Source organism: Piliocolobus tephrosceles, chromosome 6 (assembly GCF_002776525.5).
Source record: "Piliocolobus tephrosceles isolate RC106 chromosome 6, ASM277652v3, whole genome shotgun sequence".
Classification (NCBI taxonomy): Eukaryota; Metazoa; Chordata; class Mammalia; order Primates; family Cercopithecidae; genus Piliocolobus; species Piliocolobus tephrosceles.
The window spans coordinates 100,843,148-100,864,432 of NC_045439.1; the positions used below are offsets into that span (position 1 = coordinate 100,843,148).

General features: G+C 41.9%; 1 protein-coding gene across 1 annotated transcript in view; it reads left to right on the top strand.

The window, feature by feature from the left end:
* IQGAP1 (IQ motif containing GTPase activating protein 1) overlaps window positions 1–21,285 on the top strand; it is a 116,519-nt gene that overhangs the window by 91,775 nt on the left and 3,459 nt on the right. Inside the window, exons 26-37 of the mRNA XM_023195408.2 lie at window positions 298–522; window positions 4,568–4,708; window positions 4,805–4,889; window positions 5,968–6,200; window positions 6,873–7,005; window positions 8,669–8,771; window positions 9,621–9,756; window positions 10,159–10,246; window positions 13,931–14,143; window positions 15,112–15,278; window positions 17,281–17,403; window positions 20,434–20,542. Coding sequence (XP_023051176.1) covers window positions 298–522; window positions 4,568–4,708; window positions 4,805–4,889; window positions 5,968–6,200; window positions 6,873–7,005; window positions 8,669–8,771; window positions 9,621–9,756; window positions 10,159–10,246; window positions 13,931–14,143; window positions 15,112–15,278; window positions 17,281–17,403; window positions 20,434–20,542 — 1,756 coding nt within the window. The remainder of the gene's footprint in view (window positions 1–297; window positions 523–4,567; window positions 4,709–4,804; window positions 4,890–5,967; window positions 6,201–6,872; window positions 7,006–8,668; window positions 8,772–9,620; window positions 9,757–10,158; window positions 10,247–13,930; window positions 14,144–15,111; window positions 15,279–17,280; window positions 17,404–20,433; window positions 20,543–21,285) is intronic.

Genomic DNA, 21,285 nt, shown 5'->3' on the forward strand with positions numbered 1-21,285 from the left:
TAAATAACTGATATAAAATCTTGCTGCTTCTAGGGAAGGGACAAGTTAATTTTAGGAACATTCTGTATTAAGGTATAATTTCAAAAAGTGAGCCGAACAGGAAGATTTCACATTTTTATCTAGTTGCGGACCTAATCATGACCATGATTGAGTGTGCAGCTGCAGGAACATTCTGTGAGTGCCGGGGAGTGTTTCAAGAGAAACTGTTTCAGGGAGATAGGATCTTTAAGCAGGAAGGATCTTTTTAGTTGATGGATTCTGTGACAAGTTTACATTTTTATCTGATGTTTTTTATAGGTCGAAGGTAGATCAGATTCAAGAGATTGTCACAGGAAATCCTACGGTTATTAAAATGGTTGTAAGTTTCAACCGTGGAGCCCGTGGCCAGAATGCCCTGAGACAGATCTTGGCCCCAGTCGTGAAGGAAATTATGGATGACAAATCTCTCAACATCAAAACTGACCCTGTGGATATTTACAAATCTTGGGTTAATCAGATGGAGTCTCAGACAGGAGAGGCAAGGTATGTTAACCATAATAACACTTTTCTTTCATGTTGTTATTTTCTTTACTTCTTTTTTCCCCTCTCTATTTATAAACTAATATTAGTTCAAATAATTTTTCTTTTCTTTCTTTTTTTTTTTTTTTTTTTTTTTTGAGACAGAGTTTCACTCTTGTCACCCAGGCTGGAGTGCAGTGGCACAATCTCAGCTCACTGCAGCCTCCACCTCCTGTGTCTAAGCAGTTCTCATGCCCCAGCCTCCCGAGTAACTGGGATTACAGTCGTGCGCTACCACCCCTGTCTACTTTTTGTATTTTTAGTAGAGAAAGGGTTTCGCCATGTTGGCCAGACTGGTCTCGAACTTCTGATCTCAAGCAATCTATCTGCCTCGGCCTCCCAAAGTGCTGGGATTACAGCCGTGAGCCACCACACCCAGCCTGAAATAGTTTTTCTTTAGAAAACTGTGCTTTATAAGTTGTTGACCTGGTAATAAACTCACTTATTTAGCAAATACTTATTGAGTACTTACTGTGTGCCAGGCATTGTGTTAGAGATGTGTACAGTAATGCAATAATGAGTGAAACAGACATGCTCCCTGCCCTCTCTTCATAGTTCATTGGGTGGAAGAGACACCAACCAGGTACATAAAAATAAAAGCATAATTAAACATTGAGGAAAGTTTTGTGAAGTTGTATGTAGGGTTCTGTAATGGAGACTTTATAAGAGGGAGCTAACATAAGGTGGTTAGGGAAAGCCTATCCCAGAAGATAAAATTTCATTTAGCTGAGGTCCAAAGGCTAAGATGAACCCAGCCTTACTAAGAGCTAGGTGCAGAGTGTTCATGTCTGAACACTCTAAGGTGGAGGGTGTAGGACTTAAAAGGACCTGGCATAACGAGGGATGCAGTTGAATGAGAAGGTTCATATAGATTGGGTGAGATCACTGTGTTTCAACAAAGGAAAAAGAAAATGGTGTGGGGTGAGCTGCCCTGAAATATCGAGAGTTGGGCTAATTAAATTAACATATTACAGGAGATAACTGAGCTAGAGCCATAGCATAACCACCAACATTAATTGATCTAAAGCAAAAGTGTGCCAATCAAATATGGATAATGCTGGGGAAAGGGAGTTCAGAATGCCAAAATGTTTCTGGTTTTATTCATCTTGGGTGAAGACCCAGAGGGGTGGGAAATAGAGGTGTGAGCAGCGTGGTCTTTTGTGGTTTCTTCTTGTTGTTGTGGAGTAAGGTTAGATCCTGCATGAAGCTCTCTGGGCGTAGGTGGAGTAGCAGCTCTCCACACCGTTGCTATTCAAAGTGTGGTTTGCACACCAGTAATGGAAAATCATCTGTGCACACTGTTTAGTTCGATACTTTTTTTTCATAGCAAGATTTTCTTAATGAAGGAAGCAATGTATTGATTTATATTCTGACTCATTCTCTTTATCTTGTCTTTGATCAGTTTGTAGACTGGCACTGGTCCACACTTTGAATAACACTATTCTACATCATTCTACTTTCCATTTACCTGGATACCAGGCAAACAGGGTGGTGTACCCTGGGTGGAGAACAGAACATTCTGCTGACTCCTTGAAAGGGCTTATCTTGCCAGGCGTGGTGGCTCACGCCTGTAATCCCAACACTTTGGGAGGCTGAGGCAGGAGGATTGCTTGAGCTCAGGAGTTTGAGACCAGCCTGGGCAACATAGGAATACCTTGTCCCTACTTAAAAAAAAAAAAAAATTAACTGGGCATGGTTGTGCACACCTGTAGTTCGAGCTTTTCCAAAGGCTGAGGCAGGAGGATCAGTTGAGCATGGGAGGTTGAGGCTGCAGTGTGCCTTGATGGCACCACTGCACTCCATCCTAGGTTGACAAAAAAAAAAAGAAAGGGCTTATCCTTATTAGGAATCATTTGGCATCTGATTGGTTCTCAGTACCATGTAGGTCTGTTATCAGGACTCAGATCATTGCAAAAGTCTTTTTAACTTTTTTGCCTGCATACCTGAGGCCTGCACATCCAGGAATGTGGTCAGCCAAGTACAATACTTGTCTGGGAAGTTTTGCCTACAACCCAGGGCATTCCTTGCTGATAGCCCCATATACACTGGCTCAGGGCTTCTCAGTTATTTACTCTGAAGGTCCATGAGTCAGTCATTTTTAGATCCAAAGCCTGCTGGACACTTCAGGATTGGTTTTCTTGTGGGTACCTATGAGAAACTGGTCTCATTTTGCCTTTCATAAAATGGAAATTGAGCCAGGCATAGTGGCATGCACCTGTAGTCCCAGTTGTTCAGGAGGCCAAGACAGGAAGATTGCTTGAGCCCAGGAGTTTGAGTGCTGCCTGGGCGACATAGACCCCATATCTTAAAAAAAAGGAAATTGATTTGAACTCTTTTTAAGATACCAGTGACTATGAAGTGTGGTGATGTGGTGGGGATCTGTCCCTACAGGTAAGCGTCACAGGTCCCTTAGCTTTCTTCTTTTACTTCAGCCACAATACACGTAGCAAACTGGAATCTTGTCACCTCTTGGGAATGTTCTTTCCTAAAATCTCAGAAAGTTAATATTCTGTTCTATGACCAATTTTTTTAGCATATTGATTCCCTTGCTGGTTACTACTTTTGAAAATCATATAAATAATAAAATATATAATATTCTTTATTATAAGTTCCATGTATTTATTTCTCATAGAATGTTTGTTGATTTTTGCAGAATTCTTGTATTCATAGCCTACCTATTTTAACTTAGCCATGCTGTGACAAATGAAGAAGGGTATTCCTATCTACTTGTATTTTTCTTTTGTTGTTGAGAGACAGAGTCTCGCTTTGTTGCTCAGGCTGGAGTGCAATGGTGTGATCTTGGCTCACCGCAACCTCTGCCTCCCGGGTTCAAGTTCTCCTGCCTCAGCCTCCCGAGTAGCTGGGATTACAGGCATGCGCCTCTATGCCCGGCTAATTTTTGTATTTATAGTAGAGATGGGGCTTCTCCATGTTGGCCAGGCTGGTCTCAAACTCCTGACCTCAGGTGATCCACCCACCTCCGCCTCCCAAAGTGTTGGGATCACAGGGATCACAGGCGTGAGCCACCACACCTGGCCTCTGCTTGTATTTTCTAAGGCTGCCAAAACACATCACCACCTCAAATTTGGTGGCTTAAAACAACCAAAATTCATTGTCTCACAAAATCTGAAACTATTATCATGAAGTTGAGGTGCTGGAAGAGCCACACTCCCTGCAGAGGCTCTAGTGGAAACTCTGTTTCTTGACTCTCACAGCTTGTGGTGACTGTTGACATCCCTCAACTTGTGGCTCTGTGGTTCCAGCCTCTGCCTTTGTGGTCGCATTGCCTTCTCTTCCCCTTCTGTGTGTACCAAAGCGCTCTCTGCTTCTTTTTTTTTTTTTTTTGTGAGACAAGGTCTTGCTCAAGCAATCCTCCCACCTCAACCTTCCTAGTAGCTGGGAATGCTAGCGTGTGCTGCTATTCCTGGCGTAGCGCTCCTATCTTTGAAGACCTCCCTCTGGTTTCTAGCAAAGTCCAGATTTGTCAGTATCGTATACAGAGTCTGCCATGGCCTGCTCCCTGTCTGTTTTTCCACTCTCATGTCTCCTGTCTCCCCTTCCTTCCTAGAAGACTCTTCCTCTCCCGTTTTCTTGAGTTCAAACATCCCTTCCTTTTGGAAGCCTTCCTTACTTTTTCCATTCTGAGTTGAAGCCCTTTCCCTATGGTCCTGTAGCACTTTTGGTGAACTGATTTACAGCAGAATAGGTTTATAATCATTTGTTTGTGTCACTCCCACCAGACTGTAAAAGACTCAAGAGAAGGTATCATGTCGTGTATAACTTTTATTCCCAAGTGCCTATTATTGTGCCTGGCACACAATTCAGGCACCTGATTTACAGTTAAAAACCTGAGTTCAGATTCTAGCCTTATCACTTACCAGCCCTGTGAGCATGAGCTTAAGCTATCTAGTATTTCTGGGTCTTTCAGTTTATGAAAGATAAGACACTTGCTTCAGGCTGTTCCTGGCTGTTAGTCTAAAATAGTTGGGTATAATTTCTGTCTTCCCAGCAAACTGCCCTATGATGTGACCCCTGAGCAGGCGCTAGCTCATGAAGAAGTGAAGACACGGCTAGACAGCTCCATCAGGAACATGCGGGCTGTGACAGACAAGTTTCTCTCGGCCATTGTCAGCTCTGTGGACAAAATCCCGTGAGTGCCATCAGTTGTCATGACCCCCAGTAGAGCCCAGCAGTAAGTGCCTTTCTGCTCCTTGGCCCTTCTCACTAAGTTTTGTCCATCCCGCAGTTACGGGATGCGCTTCATTGCCAAAGTGCTGAAGGACTCGTTGCATGAGAAGTTCCCTGATGCTGGTGAGGATGAGCTGCTGAAGGTAAGAATCTCATAGCCGGCAGACTCCTGCCCTTTGAGGACAAAGCTATAAAAGCAGGACTGACCGTAGATCGTTACTAACTGCCCAAGTGTAGGTTCTGGCAGTAGCTTACCATTGATTGTGAGCTTTTGAAAACAATTGTAATTGGTAAATGATACCTCTCTTAGGATGAAACACTTCCTATAGTTTGGCGCATAAACATCAAACAAGTAGAAAGATGGATTTTTCCTGTTTTCAGATGAGTTTCTTTGAGTCCTGTCTTTTCGCTGTAGTATTGTTCCCTCTGCTGGTGACCTGGTAAATAGTAGCAAGCACAATTATTTCTGCTAAGGCTGTTGCTGATAACTCTTTCTTACTCAGCTGTGCTCTTCTCTTCTCTTTTTTTTTTAATCTGAATGCTTTTTTCTTCTCTCTCCTAGTTCTGTGCTTTCCTACAGTGAGGCCTCGATTCTAGACTTTCTGTTCAGGTGAATTAATTTTATTTCTTCTGAATGAAACTCTAGGGGGAATGCCGTGACTGTCCCTGAATTCTTCTGTGGAAGAGATGTGTGTTAAGTGAATTTAATTTCAGAGGCATGGACTTGGCCTTTGAAGTCTGCAGCATGAGAATGTTGGGAGGTGGGGTTACTCTATGCTGATTGGGTCATGTTAAGGAATTTAGCTATGTTTTTTAGCTTTTTATAAGGAAAACCCATCTACATGAAAGTACAAAGTGCATGTGGGTGACACCAGCCTTATTTGCTACCATGATATGTGAACAAAAGATGTCCTGAAATACTTAATAACAGACTTTAAGTGTGTCATTTTTACCTTCTGAATCTGCTCTTTCATTAACTACTGGCAGTAGTTTTCAGTTCTGTTCTCATTGTTTTCCTGTATTGAACAAAGGGATATTTCATTTAGTTCCAGGCCATGAGAAAGAGTGTGTATATGTGCATGCGTGCATGTGTGTATGTATTTTTTATTTATTTTTTACTCATAGGACTGCATTTTCTGCTTTTCTTTGCTAGCAAAGTCATTTGTGGCTTACTTGGTGGTATGTCTTTTAATACTCATCTTTCTGTTTCATCTGTTCCAGATTATTGGTAACTTGCTTTATTATCGATACATGAATCCAGCCATTGTTGCTCCTGATGCCTTTGACATCATTGACCTGTCGGCAGGAGGCCAGCTTACCACAGACCAACGCCGAAATCTGGGCTCCATTGCAAAAATGCTTCAGCATGCTGCTTCTAATAAGATGTTTCTGGGAGATAATGCCCACTTAAGCATCATTAATGAATATCTTTCCCAGTCCTACCAGAAATTCAGGTAAGGGGAAAGGCACAAGTGCTTAAGAGAGTCTGTGGATGTATTTTTATCATTGAGGGGAAAGATAAGATTAAAAACCACCCCTCACTTTCCCTGACTGCCATATTGTAGAAGACATGTTTGATGTGCCCGGGACTCCAGAAGATGATCCATTTACTTTGAAGAGAATTTTCATACGAAATACATAGTAGTTAACACTTATGAAATAGATAGTAGTTAACATAAAAATAATGATGATTATGCATTTAGTACATTACCTTGTAATCAGAGAATTGGAGAATGCTTTTAATTTTTGTAAATTAACATCTAGTTTTGAATGCTTCAGAGCAAAAATTTTTGTAAATTAACATCTAGTTTTGAATGCTTCAGAGCACTGTCTTAGAGATAGAATTGGTTCTCCTAATGGTGCCTGAGAACTGTTTTAAATCGTGGTGCAATGGTTCTTAAGGGTAAAACTAAAACTACAAACTAGGTGGAGAAAGAAGTTATTACAGCCAGTATCCTAAGGTTGTCAAGCACAGCAAATACACAGCACTTTCTCTTTCTCTTGAAGTAACTGTATTGACTGGCTTCTGTTTGCACTCATTGTGTGAGAGGTTTGTGAAATGTCCTTTTGCCAACTTCTCATGCGTATGTCCCTTTCTGGGGGGCTGCCTCCTGTGCTTATTTTAGACGATTTTTCCAAACTGCTTGTGATGTCCCAGAGCTTCAGGATAAATTTAATGTGGATGAGTACTCTGATTTAGTAACCCTCACCAAACCAGTAATCTACATTTCCATTGGTGAAATCATCAACACCCACACTGTAAGTATTTTTCTTTAATTACTTAATTTCATTGTCCTTAATTATTGTCCCTGGCTGCTGGTTATCATCTCTGGTAGCCAGGTGTCTCACCTTCCTGTGATCTAACTGACAGTGCATCTCCTTGATGTCTCTTTTTTTGCTTGTTATTCTTTTTTATTTATTTATTTAGAGACGGAGTCTCACTCTGTCGCCCAGGCTGGAGTGCAGTGGTGCGATCTTGGCTCACTGCAAGCTCCACCTCCTGGGTTCACGCCATTCTCCTGCCTCAGCCTCCTGAGTAGCTGGGACTACAGGCGCCCACCACCACACCTGGCTAATTTTTTGTATTTTTAGTAGAGATGGGCTTTCACTGTGTTAGCCGGCATGGTGTCGATATCCTGACCTCATGATCCACCCACCTCGGCCTCCCAAAGTGCTGGGATTACAGGCTTGAGCCACCACACCCGGCCTTTTGCTTCTTATTCTTAACAATATCTACTGCTAGGTCTCTAAAAGGTCTTCCCAGGCTATCTGCATCAGAATCCTATGGGCTGGTAGTTAAAAATGAAGTTTCCTGGACACCCCCCAGGCCTACTGAATCAGAATCCCACTAAATTGATCTAGTACCTTGATAAAATAGTGCTTTTACTCTTCTTTCTTTTTACCCTAGCCCTCTGTGTTATTTTTCTAACATGATCTAGAATACTAGCTTCTTTCTCTGTGTAGCCTTGGAGTGGATTTTTCCTTTGGAAGCTGGAGTTCCATGTTTCTTCAGATTTTTCAAATGATTTTTTTCCCCTCTGGGGACATGGACATGTAAAACAGGAACAAGGACATATGTGAAAATGTAAATGAAATTTCAGGTTACTGTCATTTCTGAGGGCATCACTGGGGATAATGGCACCTTGAAGGCTTTGTTGAGTGCTCCTACAATAATTATAACATTGATTTGGTATACTTTTCTCTGAATTACATTATGTCATGCACTGGAAACATTAAGTAAGTCTGCATGTGACTTATTTGAACTGGTAGTAGGGTACATTGATGACTTTGGGTATTGAACTTTGAGTTTCAATGTTTTGTGTTTTTTGTTTGTTTTGTTTTGATTTTTTGAGATGGGGTCTTGCTCTGTCATTCAGGCTGGAGTGCAGTGGCGCAATCTCGGCTCACTGCAACCTCCGCCTACCAAGTTCAAGCAATGCGCCTGCCTCAGCCTCCCTAGTAGCTGGGATTACAGGTGCGCACCACCATGCCTGGCTAATTTTTGTATTTTTGGTAGAGATAGGGTGTCATCATGTTGTCCAGGCTGGTCTTGAACTCCTGACCTCAGGTGATCCACCCACCTTGGCATCCCAAAATGCTGAAATTACAGACATGAGCCACCGCGCCCAGCCACAGTGTTCTTTCTTACACAGGGCTCATTTGAATCCTTTATGGCCATGAGATTAAGAGAGTACCAGTATTTCCTCTTCTTACATCATAACAAGTCATTCAACAGAGCCCAGTGTGGTGCTTTATATATCATATTGTTTATTTGGGTTAGTTTGCTGAGGATTTGCTTGTTGTTTCTTTGAATATAGGAACTTTGTTGGAACCTCTTTGTGCAGATTATTGTTAGGCGTTCTAGGGAGGGATGGGCTGGAGAGTTGAATGTATAAATGGAGTTGATCATTGGTATTTGCAGCTCCTTTTGGATCACCAGGATGCCATTGCTCCGGAGCACAATGATCCAATCCACGAGCTGCTGGACGACCTCGGCGAGGTGCCCACCATTGAGTCCCTGATAGGTAAAGTTCTAACTTTTGCCTGGAAGGTCAAAGGGGAACGTGACAGAAAAGTGTAATTGTCACCTCCTCTGTTTTTTTGCACTATACCAAACTCTGGATATACATTGAGAAATAAAATAGATGTGATCCTGATAGTTTCATAAGAGACAAAACAAAAACAACAACAACAAAAAAGCCCAGATGTGATCACTATCTATAAGAACTGGAGACAGAGGAAGAGATCATTTTAAATGCAGATACATACTACCAGTGTGTTTAAAAAAAAAAAAATTGCAGATACACAAATAATTACATAACTATAAATTAAAAGTCCTCTAAAGGAAATAATTTTTTTGTTTGTTTGTTATGAGATAGGATCTCCCTCTGTTGCCCAGGCTGCAATACAGTGGTGCAGTCATAGCTCACTGCAGCCTTAAATTCCTAGGCTCAAGTGATCCTCCTGAGTTTTTGTTTTTTTGTTTTTTGTTTTAATAGAGATGGGGTCTCACTATGTTGCCCAGGCTGGTCTCGAACTCCTGGCCTCAAGCCATCCTCCTCCTTTAGCCTTTCAAAGTGCTGGGATTGCAGGCCTGAGCCACTGCACCCAGCCAGAAAGAATGCTTTGAGAGAGAATTGTGAAATTGTAATCTTGAAATAATTTCTTAAACATTTCTGAAGTTATTATGGATCCTTTGCCTTTATCATTTGGCATAGAATTTTATTTCTCAGTAAAAGTTGTTCTCGTCACACTGTACATGTTAGGTGATTCAAGTATTATCTTAGACTTGCATCATCTTTTATTTGTATTATTTCCCCTCAATATCTTCTCTCTTTATTACGCTGACTCTTTCCACCCTCCCAAAACTTCAGGGGAAAGCTCTGGCAATTTAAATGACCCAAATAAGGAGGCACTGGCTAAGACAGAAGTGTCTCTCACCCTGACCAACAAGTTCGATGTGCCTGGAGATGAGAATGCAGAAATGGATGCTCGAACCATCTTACTGAAGTGAGTATCAAAAGTAGGAAGAATGACATGAATGTAATCCAAAGATTTCTTGACCTTTGGAGGGGAACCTGCTGGGTCATACCTGAAATGACCATCCTGACCTCTCATACTTTTCATAATCCCAGTCACCAATCACCTCGCATATTGTACTTGGCACAGGATTTTTCTGCCTTATTTTGCTAATATGCTACAATGAAATGTAAATCTTGGAAATCCTAACCCTTATACCTACTTATGGTATGGTTGGGTAAATAAGCCTAGTGCCTTGAGTACTGTGTGCTGGCAGCTGCTGCTTGGGACTTCTGTGAGGTACTGTTTGTGCTGCTGCTGCTGCTGCTTCGGTCCACTTGAGAGGAACTAGAACACTGGTAATATTTAAATGCTTCTCCCATCTTGTTTCAGTACAAAACGTTTAATTGTGGATGTCATACGGTTCCAGCCAGGAGAGACCTTGACTGAAATCCTAGAAACACCAGCCACCAGTGAACAGGTAAAATTTAGGGTCTCATATACTCCTTTGTTTGGTAGATAAGCTCTCCCGATAGGTGCATGTCAGATAAAGGAGGGGAGACGCAAATAAGAGTTGGTAACCTAGGGGTGAGCGTGAATGTAACTGGGGGGCAGTGGTAGTTACAGCTCATCTGAGAAAGTTTTTGGTTCCATTGTGTCCATCCAGTATATCCGTTCCTTGGTATCCACAGGGGTTACTTTCCAGCACCCATTCCCCCCACCCCCAGCCAATACCAAAATCCATAGATGTTCAAGTCCCTTATATAAGACGGTGCAGTATTTGGCTGGGCGCGGTGGCTCATGCCTGTAATCCCAGCACTTTGGGAGGCCGCAGCAGGTGGATCACAAGGTCAGGAGATCGAGACCATCCTGGCTAACACGTGAAACCCCATCTCTACTAAAAATACAAAAAATTAGCCAGGCATGGTGGCAGATGCCTGTAGTCCCCCCTACTCAGGAGGCTGAGGCAGGAGAATGGCATGAACCCGGGAGGCGGGGCTTGCAGTGAGCCGAGATCATGCCACTGCACTGCAGCCTGGGCGACAGAGTGAGACTCCGTCTCAAAAATACTAATACTACTAATAATAAATTAATTAATTAATTAAATGGTATAGTATTTGCATATACTTACACACATTCTCCCATATACTTTAAATCCTCTCTAGACTACTTATAATACCTACTACAATATAAATGCTGTGTAAATAGTTGTTACTGTATTTTTAAAATTTGTACTTTTTTTATTGTATTTTTTTTTTCAAATAGTTTCAGGGTTGTTGAAACCATTAATGTGTAGGGTTTACTGCAATTTATTGAATATGATATATTTGGAATTCTGTTACGTGCCGTGGTAGATAGAAGAAAAGTACAGAATGTGGCTCCTAAACTCAGTGAACTCATGATCTTGTTGGGGAAATGTGACATGTATTCCTGAAACAGTGATGAAACCATTCAAAATTAACTATGATACTGACTAAAAAATAATAGAAGTTTCAGGAAAGAGGCCGGTGAAGCAATGCATTAGGAAGGCTTCCTAAAACAAGTGGAACTGGAGCCAGACGTATAAAGGTGGATAGGATTTGAGTGTGCATGTAAGACAAGAGGGCATTTGATGCAGGAGAGCGATGTGAACAAAGGTACCAAGGAGGCAAGAGCATGATGTGACCAGACTTCATGTCTAGAATGGAGCTGTGGGTGGAGGTGAGTAGTGAGAAATAAAACATGAGACCAAATTATTTAGGACTCACAAACTAGATGGGAATTTGGCACTGCAGAGATAAGGAATAAAGAGCCTCTATAAGGTTCAAGACCATTTAATGTTAATTAATTCAGCAGTGCTATGAGAGCAGATGGTGGTTAAGTCATCTAGGTGTGTGATAAGGTCCAGTGGGATGGGCAGATGGGGTTTGGGACCTGGCATTATGTAGGGTTGGATGAGTCATGTCATATCTAAGACCTTTGTTTCTTTTTTTTTTTTTTTTTTAAATTATTTTGCCACCTAGGCTGGCCTGCAGTGGCATGATCTTGGCTCACTGCAACCTCCGCCTCCTGAGTTCAAGTGATTCTCCTGCCTCAGCCTCCCACGTAGCCGTACTACAGGTGTGCACCACCACGCCTGGCTGATTTTTGTATTTTTGGTAAAGACAGGGTTTCACCATGTTGGCCAGGCTGATCTCAGAAACTCTTGACCTCAAGTGACCCACCCCCTTGGCCTCTCAAAGTGCTGGGATTACAGGTATGAACCACTGTGACTCTGTTTCTCATTTGTCAAATAGGGAGGCACAGTGGTTCATACCTGTAATCCCAGCACTTTGAGAGGTCTCTGTTTCTTATTTGTCAAATAAGGAAAGTAGGTCAGGCCATTCATTTCCAAATTTTAAGCATGGTAATCTGTTTCATTAAGTGACAACTTACCTAGAAGCCCAGTATATAAAGCAGGTACTCTGCTACTCTGCTAGCCAGGAATAGGACATCTGAAATCCAGCCCTATAGGACTCTGTGGTGCCTCTGGCAAACTCTTAAGGCTGCAGAGAGAACTATTGGGAAACCATTGTTTTAAATGAAGTCTCAGCTCTCAGTTGCTCTGACTGATTACTGATTAGATACGTGTGAAAGGCAAGTAAGGATGTATAAAACAATACTTGAAACATGTTGAACCTAGAAAGAAATTTGAAATAAGGAAGGAGGAGCCCGTCGTTATTGAGAACCTAGTTTGTGTTTGGTGCTCTCACCTCTGTTCTTTCATTTAATCCTTGCAACATTCCCATGAGTCGAGTCTTTTCATCCTTATTTTACAGAGGAGGAAACTAAGACCCTTACAGGTTAACTGGCCAAGATCATCAGCTTGTAGTGACAGAACCAGATGCAGATCCAGTTCTGTCTGCTTCTAGAGCTTATGCTCTTTACATTATGTGATGCAGAGTAGTCTTGACTTTAGAAGATAGGGGACTATTGGGAAAGGGAATTGGCTCCAGTTAGGGGGAATTACAAACTTGAAGTATAAGCCATCCCGAATGTAAACATCCCAGTACAGACAGTTGAGAATATGGCACCAGAGCCATGGTCACAAAGATTTGGGATCTGTCAACACAGAGGCAGTCGTTGAAGTACTGAGAGGAAACAGAGAGAAATCGAAGTACAAAACTATGCATAGAGCAAGAACACAGTGCAGAGAAGATGAGCAAGGTGACAGAAAAGACATTGGATTTTGGACAGGGTATGGTAATTGGTGATGAGAGCAGTAAAGAAGAAAGTGCTGAAAGAATGAAACAGCAAGTATAGATCATATGTTAGACAGGGACAGACAATGGATGGTGACTGAAGGATGGCAGTATCAAGGGAAGGTGTTTCCCTGTTACTATTGGGGTGTCTGCAGCATGTTTGAAAGCAAAGGCAATGCTCGAGCATGATTCCACCAAATGGAAAGTGACAAAGTGACAAAAAGAATTAGCAAGAATTTACTAAGCGCTGCTCTTGTTGTGTTAGTATAGTTATAACATTTATACAGCTATGTTTTTAATAAAACTAAATGGCTTCCATGTCTCAAAATGTGGCAGAGAAAAATGACTTTGTAGCCGGTACAGTCCCGTCTCGGTGATTGTACCTGGAGTCCACCAAAGAAGCCCTAAGCAGTTGTGTGCCTTTTTTTTTTTTTTTTGAGACAGAGTCTTGCTCTGTTGCCCAGACTGGAGTGCAGTGGCACGATCTCGGCTCACTGCAAGCTCCACCTCCTGGGTTTACGCCATTCTTCCGCCTCAGCCTCCCCAGTAGCTGGGACTACAGGCGCCCGCCATAACGCCTGGCTAATTTTGGTTTTGTATTTTTAGTAGAGACGGGGTATCACCATGTTAGTCAGGATGGTCTTGAACTCCTGACCTCGTGATCCGCCCACTTTGGCCTCCCAAAGTGCTGGGATTACAGGCATGAGCCACCGCACCTGGCCCAGCTGTGTGATTTTGTAGATATCATCTCTTCTAGGTGGAAAGAAGTGCCTCTGCTTCATGCAGTTTTTCATCTGTCACTTGGCAGGAGTCAGAGTTTGTTTCCTTCTGTTTCGAGGTTGGAGTTTAAGATCTGTGTAAGTTCAGGTGCGGATGTGCTATATAAATTCAAGTTTAGGATTAGTGTGGTGAACTTGCTGAGAACTTCTTTTTCCCATCTGTAGGAAGCAGAGCATCAGAGAGCCATGCAGAGACGTGCTATCCGTGATGCCAAAACCCCTGACAAGATGAAAAAGTCAAAATCTGTAAAGGAAGACAGCAACCTCACTCTTCAAGAGAAGAAAGAGAAGATCCAGACAGGTTTAAAGAAGCTAACAGAGCTTGGAACCGTGGACCCAAAGAACAAATACCAGGAACTGATCAACGACATTGCCAGGGTACTGCGTTTGGGGGATAGAGGGGAACTGGCCTTGTTCAAAGCTGAGAGGCTCGAGAGACAGTAACTGTCCAGATAACAGCATAGCTTCAGTTCATGGGCAAATTAGTGCCCTCCTCTCTGAGAAATCATATCTGACTCTCCAGCATGAGGGCCTTGCCTGATCTAAGGTGGCTTATTCCATGGCCCAAATTACTAGGGAGAGGACCTTAACTAGAGCCTCCTATGACCTTAAAGAATTTGTCTTCAGCCTTAAAGAATTCTTCCAGATCTTTTTCATGATTATTGTGAAATATGAATTCACATCAAGCTGATGAAATCCTTGATTTGTATGAATCATCTCAAGCGAGGGGCTTTGGTGAGGACTAAGAGCTTAGGTGTTCTCTGCTGTTGCACTAAGATAATATTATGCACACCTGGGAACTGGTAGTTGATGTATTATAATTCTCTTTTTCTCCCTTTCCCAACAAAATATTTAAGAGGTCCAAACCAGCTTTGCAAGTAAATTCTAAAAATGTGTAAGTCTAAATGTGGTGCATTTCCCTGCTAGAAGATACAAATGGAGGAAGAAAATTTGAGATCTGAATTTCTCTGTTAATTTGTTGAAACAAATCTCAGCACTTTTGGAGACCAAGGCAGGAGGATCACTTGAGACCCCATCTCTACAAAAGAAAGTTTTTTCAATAGCCAGATATGATGGCATGTGCCTATAAGTCCCGGCTACTCTGGAGGCTGAAGTGGGAGGATCACTTGAGCCTGGGAGGCTGAGGCTACAATAAGCCATGATCTCAACCACTGCACACTCCAGCCTGGGCAACAGAGCAAGACTCTGTCTCAAAAAAATAAAAAAGTATGGAGTCATATTTAAGGCAGAGTTAAACATTGCTGGGTTCTAGTGTGAAATGATAATCACTCAAGAAGTGCCTGATACCTGTCGTTATTTTTCTAACTCTAATAATTATGTCTCAGGATATTCGGAATCAGCGGAGGTACCGACAGAGGAGAAAGGCTGAACTAGTGAAACTGCAACAGACATACGCTGCTCTGAATTCTAAGGCCACCTTTTATGGGGAGCAGGTGGATTACTATAAAAGCTATATCAAAACCTGCTTGGATAACTTAGCCAGCAAGGGCAAGTGAGTATTTTTTCTTTTTAAGAATTGATGTCAGGGAAAAGAATTAGAGTGAGGAAAAAGCAGAGGCAACTGAAATGACGCTGGAAATTTTTACTTAAAATACACTGGATCTATTTATTGCATTAGTCTTTTATTTTACCTCTAATCATTTGTATAATTGCCTGTTCCATTTGTTAGTGTATGATATAAATAGTGGGTGGGGGATTTCATGGATGCGTATTGCTAAGTATTCCTTTTGCAAAATATCTTCTTGGGGCCTGTCAAGGTGGCTCAGACCTATAATCCCAGCACTTTGGGAGGCTGAAGTGGGCGTGTCACTTGAGGTCAGGAGTTCAAGAGCAGCCTGGTCAACATGGTGAAGCCCCATCTCTACTAAAAATACACAAATTAGGTGGGCGTGGTGGCATATGCCTATAGTCCCAACTACTTGGGAAGCTGAGGCAGGAGAATTACCTGAACCTGGGAGACAGAGGTTGCAGTGAGCCAAGATCGCACCACTACACTCCAGCCTGGACGACAGAGCCAGACTCCGTCTCAAAAAAAAAAAAATCTTCTTGGTGCTAGAAATTAAAATCATGAAAGGAGATCATCTAGTGATCCCAAAATCACTTAAGGAATATTATGCAAATTTGGATCCCCTTGCTCCTCTCTATTCTTCCTGGGGACAAGATCACAGGCTCTGATTTTTTTCCTGGGTACTGAGGAAAGTCTAATCCAGCCTTCTTGGCATTGGCCGCAAGCTATCAGCATGCCCATTTTCCAGGGAGGGAACTGAAAACCCAGAGAGGTGGGTGATAAGAGCAGGTTTTACTTGTAGGGTAGTTTATTATTTATTCCTAACTTTTTAAGAGTTTTGAAATCTCAGAAAGATGGAATGAATAGAACAATAAGCACCCATATGCCCTTCACCTAGATTCACCCATTTCTAACATTTTGCCATATCTGCTTCCCGTTTCTCTGGCTCTTGCACGTACTCTGTCTTTCTCTTTCTGCCTGGAAGACTCCCTGGGATCAGGCAGGGCTGATGGGAAGGGATGAAAAATAGGCCCACCTAACCCAGCTTACAGAGCTGACTCCTGTGAGCTTTTGACGTGTTTCCATTGTTCTTTGTGTACTTCCTGACACAAGATGTTTCATGTTCAACCTGTAGTTTCCCCTCCCCAGACCCAGAATGAACTGTTTTTCCAAGAATCCCTGGTTTCTTTGAATGAAGAATGGTATTTAGAAACCAAGATCTAGAACTGGGTGTGTTCACTGCCAGATTTGTCATGGCCTCCAGGCCTTCTAAGCAAGCAGACCTAGATTCTCATTGTTTTTAATGCTGTGTATTATTCCATTATACAGATAGATATAACAATTTATTTAAGCAGTTCTCCATTGATGAACATTTGTTTCCATTTGTTTGTTATTATTTTTTAAATGCTGCAGCAAATAATCTCTTGTACATATGTCATTTTGCAGATGTGGGCATGTCTCTAAAGTTACCACTTTTTGCCTTGATCATCCTAATAGCCTCCTAACCTGTTTCTTTTTCCTTATTCTCATTCATCTGTCATTGCTGTGCTGGCTTAAATGCTTTTAAAAAGTATTTATTTGATGATATTTTTATTTTTTCCCTACACAGCTGAGGGGCTTAGAGTAATTCCTTCACTGCTGGGATTCAGTACCATTCCCTCAGGCTGGCATATGAAGCTCTCATAGTTACTTGTTAGGTACTGAACTTCCCAGAAGGACATGGGAGGATTAAGACACTGTTAAATTCATGGGAGTGTTCTCAAATATAATTTAGACTAAAAACAGAGGCAATTTAGTAATCTTTCCCCTGTTTTGCAGAGATATTGCTTAGGCTAATTCTAACATTTGTTTGCCATTTTAGAGTTGGTATGTTACTTATGCTTATGTCTGGAAGTTTGGTTTCTGACCTTGTTTCCTTCAGTTACCAATGATGAAGATTCAGAATAGATGGTTACTTGTAGAAAGTGACATGATGTGATTTTTACAGAGTCTCCAAAAAGCCTAGGGAAATGAAAGGAAAGAAAAGCAAAAAGATTTCTCTGAAATATACAGCAGCAAGACTGCATGAAAAAGGAGTTCTTCTGGAAATTGAGGACCTGCAAGTGAATCAGTGAGTCTTTGCTTTTTGTTTTTAAGTTGATTTTTATTTCTACATTTATCACATCTTTGCCTTTTTGTCTTTATTTCTCTTTTCTGGATGGTTACTTTTAATATTTTTTATGTATTTATATATTTTTATGTGTAGAATTAGGCCTCATACTCAGAGTTAATTTGTCATAAAAGAGTTTATCTTTTCCTTGTTTGTAGAACCTTTGTCTCAGGTCATGTTCACTTCTTTGGGTCTGATCTTAATTTTTCCTCATTAAAGCAGGAAGCCATTCCTTGGATTTCTTCTGTTTCTGAATCAAGAATAAATTAAGAGTAACAATAAGAGGAGTTTGCTTTATTCCACTTACAGCTAGGAACCAGGCACTTAACCTTCATTTTCTTTTCTGGGAAGTATCAACTTGCTTTGCACGTGGTTCATGGACCTGACCTGTCATCCTCCCATAGGTCCTGGGCCCAGCCTCATTAGCAAGCATTTATTAAGCATCTGCTCAGTCAGCCCTGTGACCTCAGGCTACTGATCTTTCTCTTCTTGTGTCTGGGGGGAAAAAAAACTTTTAAAAAAGAATTTTTATGTTTTTCTGATTCTAAAATAATATGTATTCATTATTAAACTTTGAAGATACAGTAAAGCATAAAAAAGAAAACACCTGTAATTTCACAAGCCAGGGATAACCAGGGAAATCATTTTAATGTATTTTTTTTTTCTATTCACATAAAGATTATCCACAACTCACCCACTTATTTATCTACTTTATATTTTTTCTTCTTCTTCTTATTGACGGAGTCTCTCTGTCACTCAAGCTGGAATACAGTGGCGTGATCTCAGCTCACTGCAACCTTGGCCTCCCAGGTTCAAGCAATTCTCCCACCTCAGCTTCCCGATTAGGTGGGACTATAGGCATGTACCACCACACCCAGCTAAGTTTTTGTATTTTCAGTAGAGATGGGGTTTCACCGTGTTAGCCAGGATGGTCTTGATCTCCTGACCTCGTGATCCTCCTATTTCGGCCTCCCAAAGTGCTGAATTATAGGCCTTTTTTTGGAGGGGGAACAGTCTCTCTGTGTCGCCTAGGCTGGAGTGCAGTGGCATAATCTCAGCTCACTGCAACCTCCAGCTCACTGTAACCTCTGCCTCCCAGGTTCAAGTGATTCTCCTGCCTCAGTCTCCCAAGTAGCTTGGATTACAGGTGCCTGCCACCACATCCAAATAATTTTTGTATTTTTAGTAGAGACAGGGTTTCACCATGTTGGCCAGGCTGGTCTCAAACTCCTGATCTCAAGTGATCTGCCCTCCTCGGCTTCCCAAAATGCTGGGAGGATTATAGGGATGAGCTATTGCACCCAGCCTAAAATAACTACTTAATATTTTTTAACACAAACTGGGACAATACTGTTTATGGTCATGTATCCAACTTTTTTCTTATTATGCTGTGAGCATTTTTTATATTCATTGAAAGCATCATTTTTAATGGGTACATAATTTTTAAATTTTTTTCTAGAGACAGAGTCTTGCTGTGTCACCTAGGCAGGAGTGCACTGGTATGATCACAGCTCACTGCAGCCCTAACCTGGGCTTAAGAGATCCTCCCACCTTAGCCTCCCATGTAGCCGGGACCATAGGCGTGTGCCACCATACCCAACTAAATTATATTTTGTAGAGACAGGGTTTCACTTTGTTGCCCAGGCTTGTCTTGAACTCCTGGGCTCAAGCAATCCTACTGCGTTGGCCTCCCAAAGTGCTGAGATTACAGGCATGAGTCAATATTGCCCTTTTTGTCAATTATTTTCCACTACTGTTCAAGTGCCTACCTCTATTTGCCTTTCTTTCTTCTTTTTAATTTACTTATATGGGCTTAGAAACTAAATAGCCAACTAAATCTGGTAAAATTATTTATCACTTAAGATAATATCTTTAAGGAAAACCCGTGAGGCATTCCAGTTGAATAAAATGCATGTGTGTTTCAGTGCATGGGTTTTTGTGACTTCTCCTTTAACTCTCAGTGACCTTTTTGCATCTTTCATGGTTCTCAGCCCTGTTCGTAATAGGTAAGGTAGCTCCATAGTTGAGTTCTGGAAATCTGGGGTGCTATACTTTGATCACCCAGAGAATGCCTTAATCCCTTTTTTTCTTTTTTTTTGGAGATGGAGTCTTGCTCTGTCACCAGGCTAGATTGCAGTGGCACTGTCTCAGCTCACTGCAACCTCTGGCTCCTGGGTTCAATCACTTCTCCTGCCTCATCCTCCCGAGTAGCTGGGACTACAGGTGCACGCCACCACGCCCAGCTAATTTTTGTATTTTTAGTAGAGACGGGATTTTACCATGTTGGCCAGGATGGTCTCGATCTCTTGACCTTGTGATCCGCCTGCCTCGGTCTCCCAAAGTGCTGGGATTACAAATGTCAGCCATCGTGCCCGGCTGCATAACCCCTTTTCCTTTTGGCTCCCTAAAATTTCCTGGCAGGTAACGTGTTGTGAATGAGTGATAACTTAAATATTTTTAATAATAACAATTTATCTTTGGTAATTATACTGAGTGTGCTTATGTACACAGCACCTACTCTTTCTAGTAAAACCTCCTCCGTTGGTGCTTTTATACTGACCCCCTTTTGTTTATTTACTTCTCCCAGTCCTCAAACATGCATGTATTCACACACACATACCCTCTCCTGCCACCCCAGTTTCCTGTTTTCTCCTTTTATCATTAGGTTTCATTTTTGGCCATGTGGAAGTGAAGAGAATTACTATGATGTCATCCCTTCACAGGCCACTTGTGGCACTCCTCAGTGGTTCCTCTTTTATAGAATACAAGTGCTGCAGGCAGGGAGAGGTTGCCATTCCTCTCTCCAAGTCCCAGAGCAGATGGTAGTTAGGCGTGGCAATCCATGCTGCTTCAGGTGCAGAAGTACTTTTGATCTATATTTTCTACCCCTTTTCACCCTTGAAGACTTGGTTCATCTCCTTTCCCCATTTCACGGAGTATTTTTATATGAGAACATCAAAACCACACCCTTAAGATGGTATCTTTCAACAGGTTTAAAAATGTTATCTTTGAAATCAGTCCAACAGAAGAAGTTGGAGACTTTGAAGTGAAAGCCAAATTCATGGGAGTTCAAATGGAGACTTTTATGTTACATTATCAGGTGGGTATGCACCAGCAGGAACCAAAAGCTTTCTGGATGAGATTCTTGTCCAAGTAGGAGAACTAGATAAAGAGGAGACTCATCAGAGGAAAGCTGTCTACATTCAGCAGTGAGCTAGGCTCCACACTGTGGGGAAAGAAGCTGAGTGTTGCAGCATGTCTGGTTTGGTGTGTACACTCTGGAGAGCTTTTGCAGATGTAAATCTTCAGAAAACATTTATCTGAAGCTTCCACTTAGTGCTGCCACTAAATTGAGCTGATACCTTGGACTTGAACAAAATGCGTAAGTACACATGCTGACATTGCAAATTTGTAAGTCTACTCAGTAGCTTGAAATTTTTTTCTCATTTTGATTTGATGTAGGTACTTAAAGGTTAGATGCACTCTGACAAGGTGTATGTAAGTTTATGTTTGTAAACCACATCCTATCTTAAATCCAAAAAGAACTTGGGAGTAATTCATTTTTGCAGCATAAAGATCCCTAAGTTTTATTTTGAAATATCTTAATTTTTATACGTTAAAAATAGCAGGGCATTGAGAGGATTCCTAGGTGATGTCCAGACTCCTTTAGCTTTGTGTATGTGGCACCGGTTAGTCTGCTCCTGTCTCCTTTCTTGCACTGCTTCACACAGCCATGCCCTGCCAGCCTGGGCAGGTGCCTTCCTGTGAATGTGCATTTGGGCTTCTGCTCATGCTGCCCTCCCCCCCCCCCCCCCCCCCCCCCCCCCCCCCCCCCCCCCCCCC